This window comes from Hyla sarda, chromosome 8 (assembly GCF_029499605.1).
Source record: "Hyla sarda isolate aHylSar1 chromosome 8, aHylSar1.hap1, whole genome shotgun sequence".
Classification (NCBI taxonomy): domain Eukaryota; kingdom Metazoa; phylum Chordata; class Amphibia; order Anura; family Hylidae; genus Hyla; species Hyla sarda.
The window spans coordinates 164443444-164466993 of record NC_079196.1 but is presented as its reverse complement, the minus strand read 5'-3'; the positions used below and the strand labels follow the sequence as shown (position 1 = coordinate 164466993).

Below are 23550 nucleotides of genomic sequence, written 5' to 3'. Positions count from 1 at the left end.
GCATTGATCCCAGGGAGAGCCGGGGCTCCATACAAGAGATCACGGGAGGCCCCAGCGGATGGACCCCTCTCCTTGCGCGATCTAAAACTTATCCATTATATTAAGGATAGGAAATAATTTTTTTCACCACAATATTTCTCCTTTAATTCTTTCGTTTTCACCTTTTCCTCCTTGCCTTCTGTAACACTTCCAATTTTCAATCTACAGGACCATGTAAGGCTTGCTGTTTTTGCTGTACAAATTGTACTTTGTAATGAATGACATCAATAATTTTACCACAAAAACTACCGTATTTATCGGCGTATAACACGCACTTTTTAGGCAAAATTTTTTAGCCTAAAGTCTGTGTGCGTGTTATACGCTGATACACCCCCAGGAAAGGCAGGGGGAGAGAGGCCGTCGCTGCCCGCTTCTCTCCCCCTGCCTTTCCTGGGGTCTAGAGCGCTGCTGTCGGCCCTTCATACCCCCTGGTTATCGGCGCTGCTGCCCGTTCTGTCCCCCTGACTATCGGTGCCGGCGCCGATAGCCAGGGGGAGAGAAGCGGCGCTGACAGCCAGGGGGAGAGAAGGGGCAGCGGCACCCATTGCCGGCGCCGCTGCCCCGTTGCCTCCCCCCATCCCCGGTGGCATAATTACCTGAGTCGGGTCCGGGCTGCTGCAGGCCTCCGGCGTGCGGCCCCGGCGTTGTTGCTATGCGCTTAACGGCGCGGCGCATGACTTCAGTGCGCCGCGCTGTGCATAGCAACGACGCTGGGGACGCACGACGGAGGCCTGCAGCAGCGCGGACCCGACTCAGGTAATTATGCCAACGGGGATGGGGGGAGGCAACGGGGCAGCAGCGCCGGCAATGGGTGCCACTGCCCCTTCTCTCCCCCTGGCTGTCGGCGCCGCTTCTCTCCCCCTGGCTATCGGCGCCGGCACCGATAGTCAGGGGGACAGAACGGGCAGCGGCGCCGATAACCAGGGGGTGAAAAGGGCCGACAGCAGTGCTCTAGACCCCAGGAAAGCCAGGGGGAGAGAAGCGGGCAGCGACGGCCTCTCTCCCCCTGCCTTTCCTGGGGGTATATCGGGGTATACACGCGCACACACGCACCCTCATTTTACCATGGATATTTGGGTAAAAAACTTTGTTTACCCAAATATCCTTGGTAAAATGAGGGTGCGTGTTATAGGCCGGTGCGTGGTATACCCCGATAAATACGGTATGTCAAAACAAAAAAAGTTTTTTAGGGTGAATTGAAAAAAAAACAGCAATTTTGCTACTTTTGGGCGTTTTGTTTCTATGCAGTGCAATTCACAGTAAATATGACATTATTATTATTCTGTAGGTCAATAGGATTACAACAATACTAAATTTATATAGGTTTTTATTTTACTGTTTTTACTTGATATTACTTGATATTTTTTATTATATTCACACAGTTTACCAAGCGAGATTATAAACATTATATTTTAATATTTCTTAAAAATTCTGCACACAGCGATAACTAAAATTAAAGGGTACCTTTCATCAATAAGACTTTTGATATATTATAGAGTAATGTATACAGAATAACTTTCCAGTAGCATGTTATTAAAAAATATGCTTCTTTCTATTTAATTTTCCACTTTGAAAAAATGACCACTAGGGGTCTCCCAACAGTCCTGGCCGCAAGCCTTTTTTTTTTAAATAGATTTTAGAGTCATGCTGGAGTCCTAAATCTCAGACTGCAGCCGGGACACAGGCAAGCTAAGCACTGCTCCCTGGCAGGGAACAGTGTTGAGCTTGTCTGTGTCCCGGCTGCAGTCTGAGATTTAGGACTCCAGCATGACTCTGAAATCTATAAAAAAAAAAAAAAGCTTGCGGCCAGGACTGGTAGGGAGACCCCTAGTTGTCATTTTTTCAAAGTAGAAAATTAAATAGAAAGAAGCATATTTTTAAATAACATTCTAATGGAAAATTATTTTTCATACATTAATCTATAATATATCAAAAGTTTTTTTGATGAAAGATACACTTTAAATAATTTTTTTACATTTTTTTTACTTGTAAAATAGGTAAAAAGGGTGATTAAATGTTTTATTAGGGGAAGGGCAAGCCAGTACTATCGGTGCTCTGCTTGAGGCTTTTCATTTTGGCCTTTCCCCATATTTATGAGAACAAAACCAATGTGATTAAAAGGGTTACTCCAGTGGAAAACAATTATTATTATAATTTTTTTTTTTTTTTCAAATCAACTGGTGCCAGAAAGTTTAACAGATTTGTAAATTACTTCTATTAAAACATCTTAATCCTTCAGGTAGTTATCTGCTGTATACTACAGAGGAAGTTGAGTTGTTCTTTTCTGTTTGACCACAGTGCTCTCTGCTGACACCTCTGTCCATGTCAGGAACTGTCCAGAGCAGGAGAGGTTGGCTATGGGGATTTGCTCCTACTCTGAACAGTTTCTGATACAGACAGAGGTGTCAGCAGAGAGCACTGTTGTCAGACAGAAAAGAACAACTCAACTAACTTTGGTGCATACTGCAGCTGATAAGAACTGAAAGGATTAAGATTTTTTAATAGAAGTAATTTACAAATCTGTTTAACTTTCCAGAGCCAGTTGATATAAAAAAAAATTATTTTCCACCAAAGAGTTTTATTTCCATGGTTTAACCCTTTAAGGATGCAGCAATTTTTCTTTTTTTGCTTTTTAATTTTTTCCTCCTCGCCTTTTAAAATCCGTAACTCTTCCAATTTTTCATCAGTTTTCCATCAATAAGGCTTGTTGTTTTCAGGACTTATTTTACTTTGTAATGACCACAAAATGTATGGTGAAGCCAAAAGAAAAATTATTTATGGAGCAAAATTGAAAAACAAAAACAAAACAAACACCATAATGCAACTGTTAGGGGGTAGCTTTTCTACATAGTGCACTTTTCTGAAAAAATTACACCTTATCTTTATTCTGTAGGTCCATACGATACCCTATTTATATAGGTTTTGTTTGATTTTGGCAGTGAAAAAGAAAATATAACTTTTTGTAAGAAAATTGGTCCTTTTCTTACCCCTATAACTTTTTTATTTATCTGTATACAGGGCTGTATGAGGGCTAATTTTTTTGCGAAAATGATACAGGTAAAGAAAAAAGCGTAGTGGCACTCACCAGTTTGGTTACTTCATAGATTGCTTTATTCCGTAAGAAGGTGCATTCACAAGGGCGGCATCAGATCCGGCCGGACCGGGACGCCAGTGCGTTCGCTTGCTGGGTTACAATTGTTTCACGCTTGCGCGCTTCAACGGACCCTCCCTCTCACCGCTTCCCTCACCTGTATATGAACACCTACAGCAGGCGACGTCAGAGGTGGGAGGGATTACAACAAGCATCAGTTTAAAAACCAGTTACAAAAAACTACATTTAAAACCAACAATCAGTTACAAGAAAGTGCCCAAGTCTATTCTATCATTAAGACCTACATTATCCTGTGCCCGAGTTTTTAAGATCCAGCGGGCCTCTACTTCACGTAACTCTTTAACAATATTCACTCCTTTTCGCGGGGTTAACCGTTTGATCCCTGTAAATTTTAATACACTTGTGTTACCATCATGGTCTTTTTTAACGTGCTCGATCAGGCGCGGGGACCCTTTACCTGACCCTACAGACCAGACGTGCTCTCTGAAACGAGTGTTCATGGCACGTATGGTACTCCCAATATAGAACTTACCGCACGTACAAATGATTGCGTACACCACATAACTGGTTCTGCAACATATGTACTCGGTTATCTCTTTGGTTACCCCGCCCACTGTCACATTTTTGCCAGAAGAGAACTGAGGGCACCATTTACATCTCTTGCATTGAAAATTACCTTTCACTGACATTTTCTTTAACCAATTTTCAGAACTCACTTCTTTAAACTTACTGCTGACCAATTCATCTTTTAAATTCTTCGTTCTTTTGAACGTCACTAGAGGTCTTTTTAGTCTGACATCTCCTATCTGTGGGTCTCTTTCGATCAAGCTCCAAGTAAAAGATCCGAACTGGTATTTCCTGCCCAAAATTCACAAGACCCTGGAGAGCCCACCCGGGAGACCCATAGTCTCCTGGGTGGGCTCTCTAACGGAGTCTTTGTCCAAATATTTGGACTGGTTGCTACGCCCCTTATTAAAAGATGTGCCTTCTTTGGTAAAAGACACCAATGACTTTTTGGCAGCACTGGGAGACATCCCCTGGCGAGAGGGACTCCTTTTAACCTCCATAGATGTGGAGTCCCTTTATACTCGTATACCGCAGGGGGATGGAACCGAGTGCATCCGAAAAGTCTTGGAAAATACAGACAAGAGTGATAGATACATCAACTTTGTCTGTGAAGCACTTACATTTGTTCTAGGGAATAATGTATTTAAGTTTGGCGAGCAATGGTTCGCACAAAAACGGGGAGTAGCAATGGGCACGCCAGTAGCGTGTACATTCGCTAACTTGTTCCTGGCCCATTTCGAGGACAGATTTGTATTCTCCACACAAAACAAATTTCTAAAGCATATTCGATGTTATCTACGGTTCGTGGATGATATCTTTATGGTGTGGGAGGGTACACAGTCCGATTTCGAAGAATTTGTTACATGCCTAAATTGCAATGACTTGAATATGCGTTTCACATCTAAATGTAGTGACACTGAACTAGAGTTTCTGGATGTGAAGGTGGTGGTAGAAAACTGTCAATTAGTCACTAAAGGTTATCGAAAAGAAACCGCAACCAACTCAATATTACATTTTGACAGCTACCACCCCGTTCACACCAGAAAAGCTATTCCTTATGGACAACTGTTGTGTTTGAAACGGATTAATAGCTCCCCAGAGGCATTCGAAGAACAAGCTACTGCTTTGATGCAAAGATTGTCGCTAAGAGGATACCCGAGGGAAGTCCTCTGCGATGCGCTGGATAGAGCAAAAAAAGTAACTAGAAATGATCTGCTCAAGGGTAGCAAGAATAAGAGAAATTACAGAAAAAGCAATACTGATAAAACTAGTGAAAAGTTCTGTTTTTCATTCAAATATAGCCCCTTGTCTGATTTAATTAGAAGTTCGATCCAAAAAAATTGGAGCTTGATCGAAAGAGACCCACAGATAGGAGATGTCAGACTAAAAAGACCTCTAGTGACGTTCAAAAGAACGAAGAATTTAAAAGATGAATTGGTCAGCAGTAAGTTTAAAGAAGTGAGTTCTGAAAATTGGTTAAAGAAAATGTCAGTGAAAGGTAATTTTCAATGCAAGAGATGTAAATGGTGCCCTCAGTTCTCTTCTGGCAAAAATGTGACAGTGGGCGGGGTAACCAAAGAGATAACCGAGTACATATGTTGCAGAACCAGTTATGTGGTGTACGCAATCATTTGTACGTGCGGTAAGTTCTATATTGGGAGTACCATACGTGCCATGAACACTCGTTTCAGAGAGCACGTCTGGTCTGTAGGGTCAGGTAAAGGGTCCCCGCGCCTGATCGAGCACGTTAAAAAAGACCATGATGGTAACACAAGTGTATTAAAATTTACAGGGATCAAACGGTTAACCCCGCGAAAAGGAGTGAATATTGTTAAAGAGTTACGTGAAGTAGAGGCCCGCTGGATCTTAAAAACTCGGGCACAGGATAATGTAGGTCTTAATGATAGAATAGACTTGGGCACTTTCTTGTAACTGATTGTTGGTTTTAAATGTAGTTTTTTGTAACTGGTTTTTAAACTGATGCTTGTTGTAATCCCTCCCACCTCTGACGTCGCCTGCTGTAGGTGTTCATATACAGGTGAGGGAAGCGGTGAGAGGGAGGGTCCGTTGAAGCGCGCAAGCGTGAAACAATTGTAACCCAGCAAGCGAACGCACTGGCGTCCCGGTCCGGCCGGATCTGATGCCGCCCTTGTGAATGCACCTTCTTACGGAATAAAGCAATCTATGAAGTAACCAAACTGGTGAGTGCCACTACGCTTTTTTCTTTACCTGTATCATTTTGGACAGTCTGCATCTCCAAGTAGTTGAGCACCTCCATACGCAGTCCCCCTTGCGAATCACTTCCGACCCATACAGAGAGAGATAGAGCAGTGCCGGTCAGCCGTTTCTACCTACCAGGACTAATTTTTTTGCTCCGTGATCTTTAGTTTTTACCATTTTTTTTTTAAGGGACCTTTTGATCACAATGCCAATATGCCCAATTCTGGACTTTGGTATTCTTTTTTCGTTTACGCTATTGTCCAGACCCTTTAATTAACGTTCTGTTTTAATAATTCAGACATTTACGCACACGGCGATCATTTTATTAACATTATTTTATTTATATAAAATGAGAAAAGGGGGGTGATTCAAAGTTTTATTACGGGGGAGGGGTGATACACAGTTATTACCGTATATACTCGAGTATAAGCCGAGTTTTTCAGCACGATTTTTCGTGCTGAAAACACCCCCCTCGGCTTATACTCGAGTGAACTCTCCACCCGCAGTGGTCTTCAACCTGCGGACCTCCAGAGGTTTCAAAACTACAACTCCCAGCAAGCCCGGGCAACCATCGGCAGGTTGAAAACCACTGCGGCCTTCGACATCATCCAGCCCCCTCTCACCCCCTTTAGTTCTGTACAGTACTCACCTCCGCTCGGCGCTGGTCCGGTCCTGCAGGACTGTCCGGAGAGGAGGTGGTCCGGTGGGATAGTGGTTCCGGGCTGCTATCTTCACCGGGGAGGCCTCTTCTAAGCCCTTCGGGCCCGGCCCCAGAATAGTCACGTTGCCTTGACAACGACGCAGAGGTACGTTCATTGCCAACGTACTTCTGCGTCATTGTCAAGGCAACGCCTCTATTCCGGGCCGGAAGCGCGGAGAAGAGGCGCCCCCAGTGAAGATAGCAGCCCGGAAAAACATCGGATAGCACTGAGGAAGGGAAGGGACCATTTGGCTGTCAAGTAAGGTGATTACCCTGTGGTGGTCCCGATCACCCATAGCAACCAACCAGCAACGTTGAATTGCCAGCTTGAATTGCCGCTACGAGGCTATTAACCATTTAGATCCCACAATCAAAGCTGATTGCAGGATTTAAAGGGTTAATAGCCTCACAGCGGCAATCGCTGCTGCAGTATATTAGCTGCGGCCCCTGGCTGTTGATTCCAGCTGGGGGCTGTGCGGTATGGAGTGGGATGACGTTACAATCCCACTCCATAGCTGGGGTTAATAATTAATAATTGACCTTCAGGACCCCTACTGACACTGAAACAGTGACAGGTGTAACTTCTGAAACTCTTTACAGTAAAGCAACTATTTAGCTGTTTTGCATGGAACTGAATTACAGCTCTATTTAATTGCCTGGGACTGTATTACGCTCTCAGGACAGCACATGACCAAGAGCATTTCTATGCATAAAAACTGATTAGGATGCTGCTGACCCTTTATTCTAAAGGATGTTGGGGGGTTATGGCAGTTAAACTTCCAATGATAATGATAAGTTATGGCATATCCTAGTGCAATGATGCAGTTAGGATTGAAATCATAGATCAAAATGTTATAACATTACAAATGTTAAAGGGGTACTCCTGTGGAAAACTATTTTTTTTTTAAATCAACTGGTGCCAGAAAGTTAAACAGATTTGTAAATTACTTCTATTAAAACATCTTAATCCTTCCAGTACTTATTAGCTGTTGAATACTACAGAGGAAATGGTTTTCTTTTTGGAACACAGTGCTCTCTTTTGACATCACGACCACAGTGCTCTATGCTGACATCTCTGTCCATTTTAGGAACTGTCCAGAGCAGCATTTTTTCTCCTACTCTGGACAGTTCTTAGAATGGACAGAGATGTCAGCAGAGAGCACTGTGGTCGTGATGTCAGCAGAGAGCACTGTGTTCCAAAAAGAAAACCATTTCTTCTGTAGTATTCAGCAGCTAATAAGTACTGGAAGGAATAAGATTTTTTAATAGAAGTAATTTACAAATCTGTTTAACTTTCTGGCACCAGTTGATTTAAAAAATACCCCTTTAATTGTTTGGAATAAAGTTTGGCTGCCTACTAAAAACTTACATTAAAAGGTTGCCATGCTTCTCAGGTTCTTATTAATTTTTGTAAGTGATAAGTTCAGTGTCTATTGTCTCAATTTGCCAGAATTGTTTAGAATCCATAATGTCATTTATCAATCTTTATTGAAAACGCATGGTCATTATTTATCCTCCTCTCTGGACTGTTTTTTTTTACTCAAGCTGAAGTCCAGAGAGAACTGGAGTATGAGGTATTCAAGATCTTACATTGAAGAAAAGTTCAGGGGGCTTTATAATATTTGGTCAAGTGAAAGGGCTATGGACCAGATGAGAGGTCCTGGATACCTGTAAAATGTATTCATGCAGACAAATGAATTACAAAATTTAATTATACTCCAAATAAGGCTAGTTTCACATGGCCATACTCTCTCGTCCCACTATTCTCCCGTGATGGCTGCTTAACGTACCATACTAACAAATGGATGCAAACTGATGCAAAGGGATGCCATTTAAATGGCATTCTTTTGCATCAGTTTTTAATGCATTTGTATCCTTTATTGTCCGCTTTTATTTTTGTCTGGCTACTTCCTGGTTGCTCACACCTCTTCTGAACATGCTCAGAAGTAATAACGAATCAGAAACAGATTAGAAAAAATGGATGTAAAGGGATAACATTAAAGGCTCATCTGTTTCCCATTCACTTCAATATAAAATGTATTATATATTCCTTTCCCTTCTCATGATATCTCTCTGACATCAATGAGATCCATTTACAACTTTTTGCAAACCGTTTGCAAAAGGCTTGAACGGATTAAAGAATGGCCATAAAATAACGGAGAGAGACGTCAATGTGAAGGAGCTCTAACCCGAATAGTCTAGAGGCCCCTCTTATAAGGGTATATATGACCTGTGCCCGCACACGTGTGCGGGCTCAGGTATGTCCTTCATATAAGTATATACTGGCTAATGTCTCAATTTTACATCAGTTTTGAGGGTTAGCTAATGTCATTGTTTACATCTACCACAGGAGTGAACCCATTTTGTGGTCCACAAGTGCAGGTCCTCCACTCCAACGTAGGTGCACAACTGCACTTGGGGTTGAGCACCTCCTATCACTTTAGACCGCACTAATGTAGTTGTTATATATGACCTGTCCTTACTCTCGCAGAAATCAGTCTCTGTGCAACGCTGTTGAGAGCCCCATTTTGGTGCCCTAGCCAAAAGCCCTGATGACAATAGGACTGACCGACCTGTCAGACAGTGGGGACTCTGGGCCAGTCAAGTGTGGCACCAGCATCCCACGCTGCCTGAAGACACCAGATTTAAATGGTCTGTCAACTACAGCTGCCCATGATTTGAGTTCTGTACCATTACTCTCATCCCTGTTCTAGCTACTGCTGTTCATTTATATCTCTGCCTGTTTTTCTGCATTCTGACTTGGACCTGACTATACCTCCTGTTCTTACCTGGCTTGCTTTCTGGTACTGTTTTAGATTCTGTCTTGGTACTGAAACTACCTTCTGGTTTTGACCCCTGGCTAGTCTCTCTTTATTCCCTGAACTTTGACTATCTCATTGACATTACTGTTTGGTAATGACCTGTTCCATTGTACGCCTTTTCTTTTGCCTTTTGCACTTAGTCAGTGTAAGGACCATCACCCAGTGTGGGGACGTCAATTGGGGTGGATCATCCAAGAAATTAGGGACAGTAGCTTTGGGTTCAGCTTAGGGCCCCACTGTTCCCCTACTCATTACATGTACATACATGTAAATAGATCATTGGAGTGATATTTTGTATTGACCTCTGATATATTTATGCTTGGTTATTATTTCACCCCTCACCTGTCATTTTTCTACACTAAATAGTTCTAACCTTGAAAACCCATTGTGGTACTGAAGTCTGTGCTTTAATTTTATTACCACTTTTGCCCCATTTGCACCCCATGATCTAATTTGTCTTGGTAGCAGCTGCCTCACTCAAGCTGTAACAGTTAAATGTACTGCCAGCCTAAATCCTTGGAGTATTTCTATGTCAGTTTAACCCATTTCGCTTCCTTTGTATTAAAAGGGTTGTCCAGGGAAATAAGGACATACATTTTTTTTTTTATCATATAGCTGGAGGTGTATTAAAAATAAAAAGAAGCCATACTCTGCCCTGATCCTCTTCCACCACCATTTTAATGCCTCCCAGTCACTGCTTGTCACCAGCACTTACTGGTTCCTGTGACATATCAATCCCACAGGTTAGAGTGGGCAGTTACTGCTGAGATACTGCTGTTGTTCTAACCCTATACCTATACAGAGTATATTTGGTGTAACGCACCAACAAGTGTTGACCTGCTGTGTCACTAACCAGTTTTGCTTTGGGCCAAACTTTGAGATGGATTGTCCCCCTAGTTTTTACCCTTTTATCCCACCACAGGATGCAGAAGCTGGTCTTTCCTGCAGGGGAGACACCAGGTCGCTATCACAAGAGTGGTCCCTGTTAAAAGGCAGATGGCAAAGCAAGCCAGAACGCCCTAGTTCCAAGCACCAGGGATACAGGCAGGTGCAGCAGCAGAGTTAGATGAGGCAAGACTTACTTGGTATATAGCAGAGCTGATGCTGTAATAACATCAGAGCTGAATAGCACAGGTGCAACTAGGCGTAAAGAGCTTTCTAGAAGACAGGCATGGTCGACAATCCATGTGATATACTGGAAAAGCATGTAGGTACTGAGGGGTCAGGCTTCAGGCAGAGTCAGGAAACAGGCAATGGTCAGGAACACAGAAACACAGCAGACCAGAACAGCAGCAGAACCTACGTGACTAGACAACCTACACTACTGCTCAGGTACCACAGGAGGGGGGGAAGCACCTGTAAATAGGTGGTACCTGGCAGAGATTGAAGGGAGAGCTGAATCAGGAATGCGCACAGACTTTAAGAGACAGCACGCAAGTGGCCCCTACGAGGTTCGCCTGAAGCTGTCCCCGCCTGTGCAGAGGAACAAGTTCCTAGCCTGGAGCAAAGAGGAGGAGCTGTACAGGCAGTTCGGCCGAGGTAAACAGCGGGATGCACTGCTTGCTGGCGGCTGCTAACCACCAGCATTACATGTGGCTTTGTAAGATCGCTATAAGCTTTATATAACCAGCATGATCAGTGATAAATTGCTTTAGCCATCCACCAATACATGGAGCATATGTGACTTTTCATTATTGCTATATTCTTTCTATAACCAGTGCTCGGTATAAGCTTTGTTCGTCCAGACATTTGGGGCACATCTTTATATAAGGTTTGGTACTTTGGTCACTATATCTAAGGGTATATATAACATCAGCTTAAGTCTGTAATACACTGCATTACATCTCTATTCTAATTGAGGAGTATACAAGCATTGTAAAGTATCAAATAACACTTGTGATACCCTATATAGACCCTTAAGGATGCAGGACGTACTGGTACAACTCTGTCCCTTGTACTTAAGGGTGCAGGGTGTACCTGTACGCCCCAACACCTTAAGTGGTTTTGAAGCAAACGCAGCAGCTGTGTTCGCTTCAGAGCAGTGAGTGACGACTACCATAAGTAGCAAGACACTCACTGCTTATGGCGAGCAGTGGTGATCCTGCAGCGGTCTGTCATTTAACACTTTAGACGCCATGATCAATTATGATCACGGCATCTAAAGTACAGTGATCCCCAGACCTACGATGGCCCGACATACCATAATTTCAACATTCGATGGCCTCTCAACATACGATGGATTCAAGTAACGATGCCTCAACATACGAATCCCTCAACATACAATGGATTCAAGTAACGATGGTTCAAATTACCATCGTATGTTGAGGGATCACTGTAAAAGTAAACATCTGCAGTAGCTTAGGGGAGCTTACCGAACCCCTGTGCAGGGGGTCCGGTAAGCTAAAATGGCGGAGGAGGTTCCCCTTACCTGCCTCCTGTCGATCGTCGATTAACTGATGTATCCTGGCTTGGCCAGGCTAAATCAGTGGGTCACCAATCTCACTATGTAATGCTATGCCATAGGCATAGCAATGTATAGTGAATGTAATCTATTGATTGTATATAAAAGTCCCCTATGGGAACTTAGACATGAATGGAGGGGGCGTGGCGTGACGTCACGTCCCCAGTGCCGGAAACCCGGAGGTTTCCGAAACTGGAGATGCAGCTCCTGCATAGAATGCAGGTGCTGCAGGGAGATCGTGGGGGGTCTCAGCGGCGGACCCCCCGTGATCAGACATCTTATCCCCTATCCTTTGGATAGGGGATAAAATGTTTTTGCCCGGAATACCCTTTTAAAGGCTATGTTCACATGGCAAAATTTCTACATTGAATTCTGCATGAATTTATAGCCAATTCAATTCAATTGAATTCCTGCAATGGAAATTCTGCAGCAGAAATTCTGCTGTGTAAATGGGACAGCGGAATCCCATTGAATTGTATTGGCTATAAATTCATGCAGAATTCCATGCAGAAATTCTGGCATGTTAACATAGCCTTTTAGTTTAAAATTAAAAATGTAAAAAGTCTCTAAAATTATATAAAACCCCCTCCCTACGGTAATAAAAAATAAATTACCCTTATTTCCCCTTTTAACAAAAAAAAAGAAATTAACATATTTGATATTGCCATGTACGCAAATGTCCAAACAATATAATGTTTATGATCCCGTATGGTAAACGTAAAAATACCAGTCACCAAAAATACAGATTTTTATTCTCATTATAAATCAGAATTTATTTTTATAAAAAGTGATTAAAAAGTCTCATCAAAACAAAAATGGTACCGATACAAACTACAGAACACGGTGCAGAAAATGAGCCCTCATGTCTGTATAAGGAAAAATAAAAAAGTTATAGGGGTCAGAAAAGGAGAATTTTATGCATACCAATTGTTAAATAAAGTTTGCAATTTTTAAAGAGTACCTCTCAACAAAATTATTTTTTATATTTTATAGTTAATAATATATAGAACATTTTTCTAATAGGGTTCTATTAAAAAAAAAATTATTTTTCTATGTGTTTTTGGTGTTTAAACTTTTGGCCACTAGGGGTCTCCCTAGGAGTCCCTTTTTTGGTGATTTCGGACAGGCCTGGCTGCTGAGTCCGAAATCTGATACTCAGCGCAGCTCCCGTCTGTCAATCAGACAGGCGGGAGCGAGCGCTGTGCGCGCATCCCTGCCAGGCGCGCTCCTGACTCTGCCGGCCAGCGGTGTCTCAGGCTCCTCCCGCTGACAAGGAGAGCAGGCGTGTGCTGGCCCAGAGTCAGTTGAGCGCAGCTCTTCAAGAGAGAAGATATTTTCATTTTATTTGACTTTGGCATACAGGAAGAAGGGCGGAAGCGGCCTGGGAAGGCTTCAGATGATGTTGCGCCTGCCGGGCCCCGCCCACTTCCTCCCTTCTCAGATGCTCCTATCTGAGCTACCGAAGATTAACATAAAAAGGTATTTTTATGGGGTTTATAATTAAAATAGATGCTAGGATAGATAGAGTTAGAGACAGGGACAGATGGGGAGGGGGATTAGGGAAAGTTTAATTGATAATAGGTACTCTTTAAGTTTGCAAGTAGTACAATAATAGAAAAACTCTCTAAATCACATATCGTTATAATCGCATTGAGCTACAGAATAAAGAGAATAGATTTTTTTTACCATAAAATGCACCGTGTAAAAACCAAACACCATCCCCCCCCAACCCCCCAAATGCTGCAAATGTGCAGTGTTTTATTCATTTCCTCCCACAAATAATTATTTTGGGGTTTTGCGGTATATTTTATGTTAAAATGAAAGATGCCATTACAAAGTACGCTTGTTTGTGCAAAAACACAAGCCCTCATGTGGTTCTGTAGGGGGAAAAATAAAAGTGAAGGATTTTTAAAGGAGAGGAGGAAAAAACAAAAATGCCAAAATGGGCTGAGTCCTCAGAGGATAATATATATCACAATATACGGGTGTATGTATCTATATGCACATTTAGCCGTCAATAATCAAAAAGTCAACAACTTATATAGCACCTATTTGCGGTGTACAATATATGTATATGCCCTACTACCATCCATGTATAGGAGATTTTATTCATATACATTTTTGTATATATTGATTGTCTATAATTCATGGTTACATTGTCTTGGATAATTATAGTCTACACTGTGGACCTTGTTAAAGGGAATCTGTCATCATTGTCACCCGCACTAACCTGTTGGTACAGGCTTGTGATACTAAATGCGAGCAGACTTGATAAGGCAGCAGCGGTGGTGTCAGCATGCTCCTGGAACGCTGACCCATGCCGTTCGGAAAATGGAAGATAACAGGCAAACAGGGCCACGGATCAGCTTGTGGTAAGTACCATTTTCATCAGCGTCTGGTGACACAGATAACATATTCCCTTTAACTCCTTAACGAACTTGTGCCGTTTGCGGAGTATGGCTCCCGACTCGAGCCTGCGCCATACTAGCCGTCCCTCAGCTGATTCTTGTAGTTGAGGGCCGGCGTTAATAGCCGACATGCCGACTATTAACCATTTAGATCGCTGTCAAAGCTAACAGCAGCGTCAAGGAACCTGTAAAAGCTCCCTGATGGTCTAGTGGGGTGGATTCGCCACTGCTGAGGTAGCCGGAGGGCTTACCTCTGTTCCTGTGCTGGCTGCCACTCTGAGGCTAGGTTTCCACTTGTTTTTTTTTTTTGTACACCTAAAAAAATGCCAGCAAAAACGCCAAAAACCCTGCCACAGGTTTTTCCTGAGTTTTGGAAGTTTTTCTGGTGTTTTTTCTGGCGTTTTCCCTGCTGTGTGGAAACAGCCAAATTTGTCCTCTGTGGCAGTTTTTTCAATGCCTTCTGGGTACCACTCTGTGGGTCGGATGCTGAGCGCCCGGTCCACAGAGTGTAAAGAGATGAGGAGTTATGTATAGCATCACTACTCACCTCCCCCGGCAGTATAGTATACAGGGGGGGCATAGTGTACCCGTCTATACTATACAGGAGCCGGGAATCCTGTCACCAGACTGACAGGACTCCCTGCTTCTATAGCCCCTTTGGGGGGCATACAGTATATACACCTATCTATAGATAGCTGTATATAGTGTTTACTTAACAGGAGGTCCACTTACCTCCCTCGTTTCTGTCCCTGCCGATCCGTGTAGCTCCGCCTCCTAGTGATGATGTCATTAGGGGCGGAGCTACATACAGGATCCAGGCTAGTAAGTCTGAAGCTCTGTTAACATTGTCCATTTTGGATAATGTGAACAGATCCTTCTGCCAGTGTCTACCCAGACAGGGAGACTCCAGCTGTTGCTAAACTACAACTCCCAGCATGCCCAGACAGCCAAAGGCTTTCTGGGCATGCTGGGAGTTGAAGTTTTGCACCAATTGGAGGATAACTGTTTAGGTAGACATTGAATTATGGGCGCTCCCCCCTGCGGAGAGTGCAAAAAATGTCCTAACCCATTTTTTTGTGTCTTTTTTCTTCTCGTTTCAGATCCGTGTATGCAGAGGATTACGACAGATTTCATGAATTATGATGGATGAACCTGATTTTTTTTTAATAAAATGGTTAACGGCTTAGGGTTAGCCCCAAAAACAGCTAGCGCTAACCCCCAATTATTACCCCTATACCCACCACCACAGGGGTGCGGGGAAGAGCTGGGCCGAGGCAGTAACAGGCTGGCGTTATTTAGGCTGGAGAGGGCCAGTAACAATGGTCCTCGCCCACTCTGGTAACGTCAGGCTGTTGCTGCTTTGTTGGTGTCTGGCTGATACTAAAAATAGGGTGAACCCTATGCGTTTTAGTTTTTTTTATGAAATAAATAAAAAACGCATAAGGTTCCCTGTATATTCAGTATCAGCCAGATACCAACAAAGCAGCAACAACCTGACGTTACCAGGGTGGGTGAGGACCATTGTTACTGGCCCTCCCCAGCCTAGGCCCAGGAGCGCCATTTTTGACGCTCGGGGCCTGTTGGTACCGGCTCTTCCTGGCACCCCTGTGGCGGTGGGTATAGGGGTAATAATTGGGGGTTAGCGCTAGCTGTTTTTGGGGCTAACGCTAAGCCCCAGCTTAGTAATGGATTCCGTCTATTAGACAGCCTCCATTACTAAGCCTGAAAATTCAATAACAAAAAACACAACACATTGGAAAAATTATTTTATTTAAAAAAAACACTCCCCCACAGCCCTCGTTAACCATTTTATTAAAATTTAAAAAATCCAGTTTATCCGTCGTAATCCATCGAATCTGCCGTAAACCTCTGCATACACGGATCTGAAACGAGAAGAAAAAAAAACACAAAAAAATGGGTTAGGACAGTTTTTTGTGCCCTCCGCAGGGGAGAGCGCCCATAAGACAATGTCTTTCCAAACAGGGAGCCTCCAATTGGTGCAAAACTACCACTCCCAGCACCCCCAGACAGCCAAAGGCATGCTGGGGGTTGTAGTTTAGCAACAGCTGGAGTCTCCCTGTCTGGGTAGACACTGGCAGAAGCGTCTGTTCACATTATCCAAAACGGACAATGTTAACAGAGCTTCAGACTTGCTAGCCTGGATCCCTCTGTAGCTCCGCCCCCTAATAACGTCATCACTAGGGGCGGAGCTACACAGACCCGTGGGGACTGAAGGGAGGTAAGGGGACTTCTCCATCTTCTGTATACACTATATACAGCTATCTCTAGATAGCTGTATATAGTGTATCCCACCCAAAGGGTTAACCTACACTGTCCAGCAGTGTGAGTTAACTCTTTCCTTGCCGGTCTGGCTTAGTGCACAGCTCAGCAAGGGGTTAAGTGAGCCAGCAATGTGTATACTGTATACACATTGCAGGCTCACTGTAAGTTATAAATCCAAAAAGCGAGTAAAGAAAGGAGTACCGCACTCACCCACTGTCAAAAGTCGGGAACGGGAGAGGTTTATTTCAGATCATAAGATCGGAATAACAGGTGCAGGACGTGGAGGAGAGAAAAAAGCCACACACGACTAGTTTCACGCCGGACGGCGCTTTCTCTGGCTGACTTGGCTACCTCACTGTAAGTTATTGCTGGGCATCAGCTGTTCACCCGGCTCTGTAGCCTTGAGAACAGCTGATCCCGACAGTCACTTTAGGAGGATCGCAGCGGGTGTCAGGAGGAGTGACATCCGCTGTGATCTGTCCCTTACTGGAGGTACTACTACTCCCAACATGGAGCACACTCAGCTCCATGCTGGGAGCTGTAGTACCTGCATTAATAGACAGATCGCAGCGAGTGTAACTCCTGACACCCGCTGTGATCCTCCTGTATAATGTATAGATACGGGCGGCTGCTCTTCTATGGTCCCCTGCACTGACGTATATATACACATATTCATATTTCCCACAGAGTTGTGATTGGCTGGAATCATCTGACCAATCACAGCTCTCTGTGGGAAATATGAATAGGTGTATATATACGGCAGTGCAGGGACCATAGAAGAGCGGCCGCCCGTATCTATACATTATACAGGAGGATCGCAATGGACCCCGGCAATCTTTCAATTAGTACAGGTACTACTACTCCTATCATGAAACAGTGTGTTCCATGCTGGGAGTAGTAGTACTACCTAAAAAATGTACCTAATAAAAAGTAAAAAACACACACACACTACATTTTTATTATTGTCGGCTACATTTTTAGTGCCCTGTTATAAAAAAGATAAATTTCGTTAAATTAATTTTTTTCCATCACTACTATATCTTTCTTTTTTATTATTATTTTTTAATGGTTCCCTACTAAATTTTAATAAAAAAGGTATCTCCATCACTTTTTTGGATCGCTAAAGTCCAAAAGAGAATAAAAACCGCCTGAAAAAAAATGCCAAAGTTAAAACCCACATGGCGTTTTTCTTTTTTTATCCCCATAGACTTCTATGGGAGAAAAACGCCAAGATTTTCTCAAAGAAACGCCAAAGTCTCGACAAGAGGTTGTTTTTTAAAAACTGCCAAGAAGCCCAAAAACGCCAAAACGATTAAAAAAACGCCAAACTGAAAAATGCTAAGTGGATTTGGCATTTTGCAGTTTACTATTGACTTGCAGCTAACAACTGGCCGCAGCATTTTTTAACAAAAAAAACGCCATGCGGCAGAATGGGCGTTTTTATTGGCGTTTTTGTAAAAAAAAAAAAAAACAAGTGGAAACCTAGCCTGAGAATGATAAAGCCTGGCAGGACCAAGCTTTATCAATCGGGCACTAATGATTCCTCTTAAAAGTCCCCTAAGGGGATTAAAAGTGTGAAAGAAAAAAAAGTCTAATAAAAGTTTAAAAAAACACATTCACCCCTTCCTTATTAAAAGTTTAAATCACCCCCCTTTTCCCAAATTCCATATAAGAATTATAAAAACATAATAAAAATATCGCCGCATGCGTAAATGTCCGAACTATAAAAATTGCTTATTTTTGGTCACTTTCTAAACAATTTTTTTTTTTTAAATGATCAAAAAGTCCCTTTAAAACACCAAAAATGGTACAGATGAAAACTTCAAATCATGGCACCAAAAAATTAGCCCTCATACCACTGCATATATGGAAAAATAAAATAAGTTATAGGGGTCAGAAGAGGAAATGTTAAACCTACTTATTTTCATGCATAAAGTTATACATTTTTAACAGAAGTAAAATAAAATCAAACCTATATGAGTAGGGTATCATTTTAATTGTATGGGCCTACAGAATACAGATATGGTGTCATTTATACCGAAAAGTGCCCAGTGTAGAAACGAAAGGCCCCAAAATTTACAAAATGTCGTGTGTTTTTTTTTTTTTTTTAATTTAGCCCCACAAATATTTTTTTATGGTTTTGCCTTATATTTTGTGGTAAAATTATTGATGTTAATACAAAGATAAATTGGTGGCGCAAATAAACAAGCCCTCATATGAGTTTGTAGTTGGAAATTTAAAGCGTTATGACTTTTAGAAGGTGAGGAGTAAAAAAAAACGAAAGAGCAAAAATGTAAAAACCTGTGGTCCTTAAGGGGTTAAGTTTTATATATATATATATATATATATATATATATATATAATACACACACACACACAGCTCCTGTGAAGATTGCTGTCAGGTCATGTACTCACGAGATTTAAGATTAATCTCTCATACTAATATTACTCTGGCAGATGAATAAAATGAGTACTTCCAATTTTTATTCTCCTTATTCTTATTTAATGTCAACTTTAAAAATTTACAGTCAGAAAGTCGAAGTAATTTCTTTGGTGGCATTGAATTTAGCGCTCCCATATGTATGTTTACCGTATGTCTTTCTAAACACTAAATTGTCGCTCTGTAACATACAAGGAAAGAGATTTTCACATCTTGCTTCAGGCAGACAATCATTGCTAAAAATAAAACCTGTTCACAGGGGAAATTGAAAGTGCTTGCTAAACTATTGCTATTATTTCAAATCCGTAAGGCGAGAGAAAACTCTTCTCTGTCTCACCTTGGAAATATAATGTATACCCAATATTTATGTATTTATCATAGATAAGAAAAACACCCATTGCATTGTTTGACTTGCAAGTAAGGTTGGGATGCATGGATACTGTGATATCATTAATATTTTAGCAAGTTGTAAAAAATTTACAGTAGTACAAAATAGTAAAAATGTAACTGTTATGTGTACATTTTTGCAAATATTTTTTTGTCAACTAATAAACATAATAAAGTACTACTTATGATGTAATGTAGGACTACAGAAAAGTACCATATATACTCGAGTATAAGCCGACCCGAATATAAGCCGAGGCCCCTAATTTCACCCCAAAAACCCAGGAAAAGTTATTGACTTGACTATAAGCCTAGGGAGGGAAATACATCATCCTCCCATGTCATCATCCAGACCCCTGTCATCATCCAGACCCCCGTCATCACCCCCCCCCCCCTTCATCATCATCACCGTCTGTCAATGCCTTCATCAGTGGTCTTCAACCTGCGAACCTCCAGATGTTGCAAAACTACAACTCCCAGGTAGTGCTGGGCGGTATACCGGTATGAACCGGATACCGTTTGTTTTTTTTCCCACGGTATGGATTTTTGCCCATACCGCTATACCGGTCGGGCCCCTCCCCCACCCTCCGAGTCAATAAAAAAATTAAAATTACCCGTAATGGGGGTGGTCTGGGCCATCCATCCTTCCTGTAGTGTCCGGCGGCATTCCGGGTGGAGGGTGAACCGGTCCGGGCTGTCCTTCTTCTCCGGGGGTCCTCTTCTCCACTCCGGGCAGGCTCCGGCCTAGTATGCTGCATAGACGCCGCTACGCCGTGACGTCAGGTGCGTCACTGCGCACGGGCGTCACTGCGCAGCGGCGTCTATGCAGAGTTACTAGACCGAAGCCTGCCCGGAGTGGAGAAGAGGACCTCCGGATAAGAAGGACAGCCCGGACCGGTTCACCCTCCACCCGGAATGCCGCTGGACACTACAGGAAGGATGGATGGCCCGGACCTCCCTCCCCGGACGGTCCCTGCAGCAACTGGGAAGTTGAGTCAGGGTTCTGGGATGGACAGGGGTCTGTATAATATACTATACCTACAGTAGGCCCTCCAGCTGTTGAGGCCCTTCAGCTGTTGCAAAACTACAACTCCCAGCATGCCCGGACAGCCGTTGGCTGGGAGTAGTAGTTTTGCAACAGCTGGAGGCACCCCTAGTTGGGAAACACTGACCTATGCTATACACTACTATATAGTCCAACATGCTGGGAGTTGTAGTTTTCCAACAGCTGGAGGCTGTAGGGTTGTTTGTTACATCTATTTTAAAGGGTACTCCACTGTCCCAGTGTTCAGATCATTTAGTTCCAAAAGCCCATTTAGTTCCGCTACGCCACCTCAATGCAAGTCTCAATGTAAAAAAAAAAAAAATACCGTGAAATACCGTGATACTTTAGAAAAATACCGTGATACTCATTTTTGGTCATATCGCCCAGCACTACTCCCAGGCATTCTGGGAGTTGTAGTTTTGAAACCTCTGGAGGTCCGCAGGTTGAAGACCACTGCGGCCTTCGTCATCATCCAGACCCCCCCTTTAGTTTTCTACTCGCCTCCCCTCGGTGGGAAGGAAGGGTGAGCTGGTCTGGGCCATCTATGCTGCAGGGACCGTCCGGTGGGGAGGGTTAGTCGTTCCGGGTTGTACATTTTCACCGGGGTGGGCCCTCTTCTCCGGGCCTGCCCGGACTGTTGACGTTGGGCCTCCCTGCGCATGAACATCCCTGTGCGTCGTCATCAAGGCGACGTCACTAGTCCAGGGCAGGCCCAGAGCGCGGAGAAGAGGGGCCCCCCCGGTGAAAATTGACAGCCCGCAACAACTAACCCTCCCCACCGGACGGTCCCTGCAGCATAGATGGCCTGGACCAGCTCACCCTTCCTTCCCACCGAGGGGAGGTGAGTAGAAAACTAAAGGGGGAGTCTGGATGATGACGAAGGCCGCAGTGGTCTTTAACCTGCGGACCTCCAGAGGTTTCAAAACTACAACTCCCAGAATGCCAATGGCTGTCCGGGCATGCAGGGAGTTGTAGTTTTGCAACATCTGGAGGTCCGCAGGTTGAAGACCACTGAGAAGGGATTGACAGACGGAGAGTTCACTCGAGTATAAGCAGAGTAAACACAGGCAATGGGGTTCTATATGGTACCTGTTTCAAAATAATGCCTCAGCCAATCACTCTCCATTTCAATGATCTGACACTGTTAGTATGGTTTTTGTTATAACAGAAACCATGATGGTGGTGTGAACAGAGCATAGTAATACACTGTTTCTACACATATTATTCAGATAGTAAACTATTATGTAGCACTATATAAATAATGTACGATACTGAAACTCAGTTTTTTCTACATATCCTACAGCAAATGTTTGTGAGTGCAAATCATTTTGAACAGATGTATTCTTACTTTCCTTCATTTCATAGTTTATTAGTGTGGATATCATGGTATTCATGTTTTTTTTTTGTGGGGGGTGTATTATCTGGACAACAAAAATGTTTATAATTCCCTGAAACAATATGGGAAAAAAAGGCATACCTACCTACTTACCTTGATCTCCTGCAGTGACCACATCCCGTCCCCTGCTTCATCCCACTTCCTTCAAGACAGACTTGTTTCAGCAGGGACAGCCTTCTCAGCCAATCACAGATGGCAAATAACTCTGTGAGGTCTGATCTTGCAGTTATACACTTTTAAGTCTGCTCCCTATTTATTACTTCCATTTCTTACAGTAGGTTAGCAGGAGGTAAAGAACAGAAAGTAAAGGTTATTACAGCCAAAATAAAATAATTCAACTTTTCTTAATCCTTAGACGATTCCATGGCAGTATCATTTGGGGGTGAAAAGGTTACAGAGGTACAACATGTACAGTCAATCGTATAAAAGGATTTTTTTGAGCATTTCTCAGGTGGTTCATAGAGGTTTGCTTAGTATTCATTGAGTATAAGGTAAAGGGTCTGTTCACACTACTGAATTCCTACAGAATTTCCCACACGGGGAGTTGTTCTCTGGAATTCAGTGTTGTGAACCTTTGCATTGGTGTAAATGGGTCTTCCACTGACCCTTTTACATTGCAGAATGGCAGCGACAGAGAATTCCGCCATTGAAATTGATCCGCCGGAAGAATGAACATTGTTTTGTTGGAATTACACATGCACTGCTTTGCCGTCAATGGTGACGGTGTAGGGTTGGGCGGTCCTACCACCAAAGGATTTCAGCGGCCGCTCCCAGATGGAATCTCTGCTCCGGGAATTCCACGAGCGGAGATTGCATAGTGTGAACATACCCAAAGGGAGACAAGGACTAGGTGCCCTACAACTTATTCATATGCACAATATTTTCATAAGGGAAAGTCACTAATAATTTAGGAAGAAAAAGTTGCTCCATTAGATGCTTTGGAACTGATAATAATTGGTGTAAAGGTGCATATAGCTTTTATTAATATAAGTCCTGGACACAACTAATAAAAAAATAATGATCTCCTCTAGTAAAATGTATGTACACTATACAGTGCTCATGAATGTGTCTATGTAAACCACTGAAATGCAGTTTTGCTTTTCTTTTGTAGATGTTGGTGAAGACCTCCTAGATATGTGCCAAAGAAATATTTCCCTAAACAAAGGCCTTGCAAAAACCTCAGGTTGTATTGTGGTGTTCTGTATTCCTCTTTCTTGTTCAGTTTTGTGTGATTGCTTGTTTCAGGATTTGCAGATCAATTATTATTGGAGGAGCTTGGGTGAATAAAAATATGTAAAATTACTAGGATTAGGCTATGTTCATACTGCCGGTTGTCTCTGGCAGTGTAAAGTCCGTTATTTTATGATTGAGAAAAGCCATAGAAAAATAGTGCTTGCACCGTCTTTTTCTCCGGCTTTACTCTCCAAAAATAACGGCAGCTATTGAATACAATGGGGTCCATCGGGACCTGTTATTTGCTGGTATGCTCCGGCAAAAAGACAACCGAATTTGCCAGGGCATAAGGGCAGTGTGAAAGGGGCCTAAACCATTACATTATGTGTCATTAGGGTCTAACCTCTTGATAATCCCCATTTACTTAAGGCCTGTTATTGGTCTATATAGTTTAGCCTTTCTTTAATCGGATTTGGAGCTATCTCAAGGAAGTAGGCCAT

At 42.9% G+C, this 23550-nt stretch overlaps 1 protein-coding gene across 4 annotated transcripts in view; it reads left to right on the top strand.

Moving 5' to 3' along the window:
- The window catches only part of METTL22 (methyltransferase 22, Kin17 lysine), a 211522-nt gene that overhangs the window by 95337 nt on the left and 92635 nt on the right, over nt 1-23550 (top strand). For all 4 annotated transcript variants that reach the window (XM_056534642.1, XM_056534643.1, XM_056534641.1 and 1 more), the window contains exon 6: nt 22989-23060. In XM_056534642.1, coding sequence (XP_056390617.1) covers nt 22989-23060 — 72 coding nt within the window. The remainder of the gene's footprint in view (nt 1-22988; nt 23061-23550) is intronic.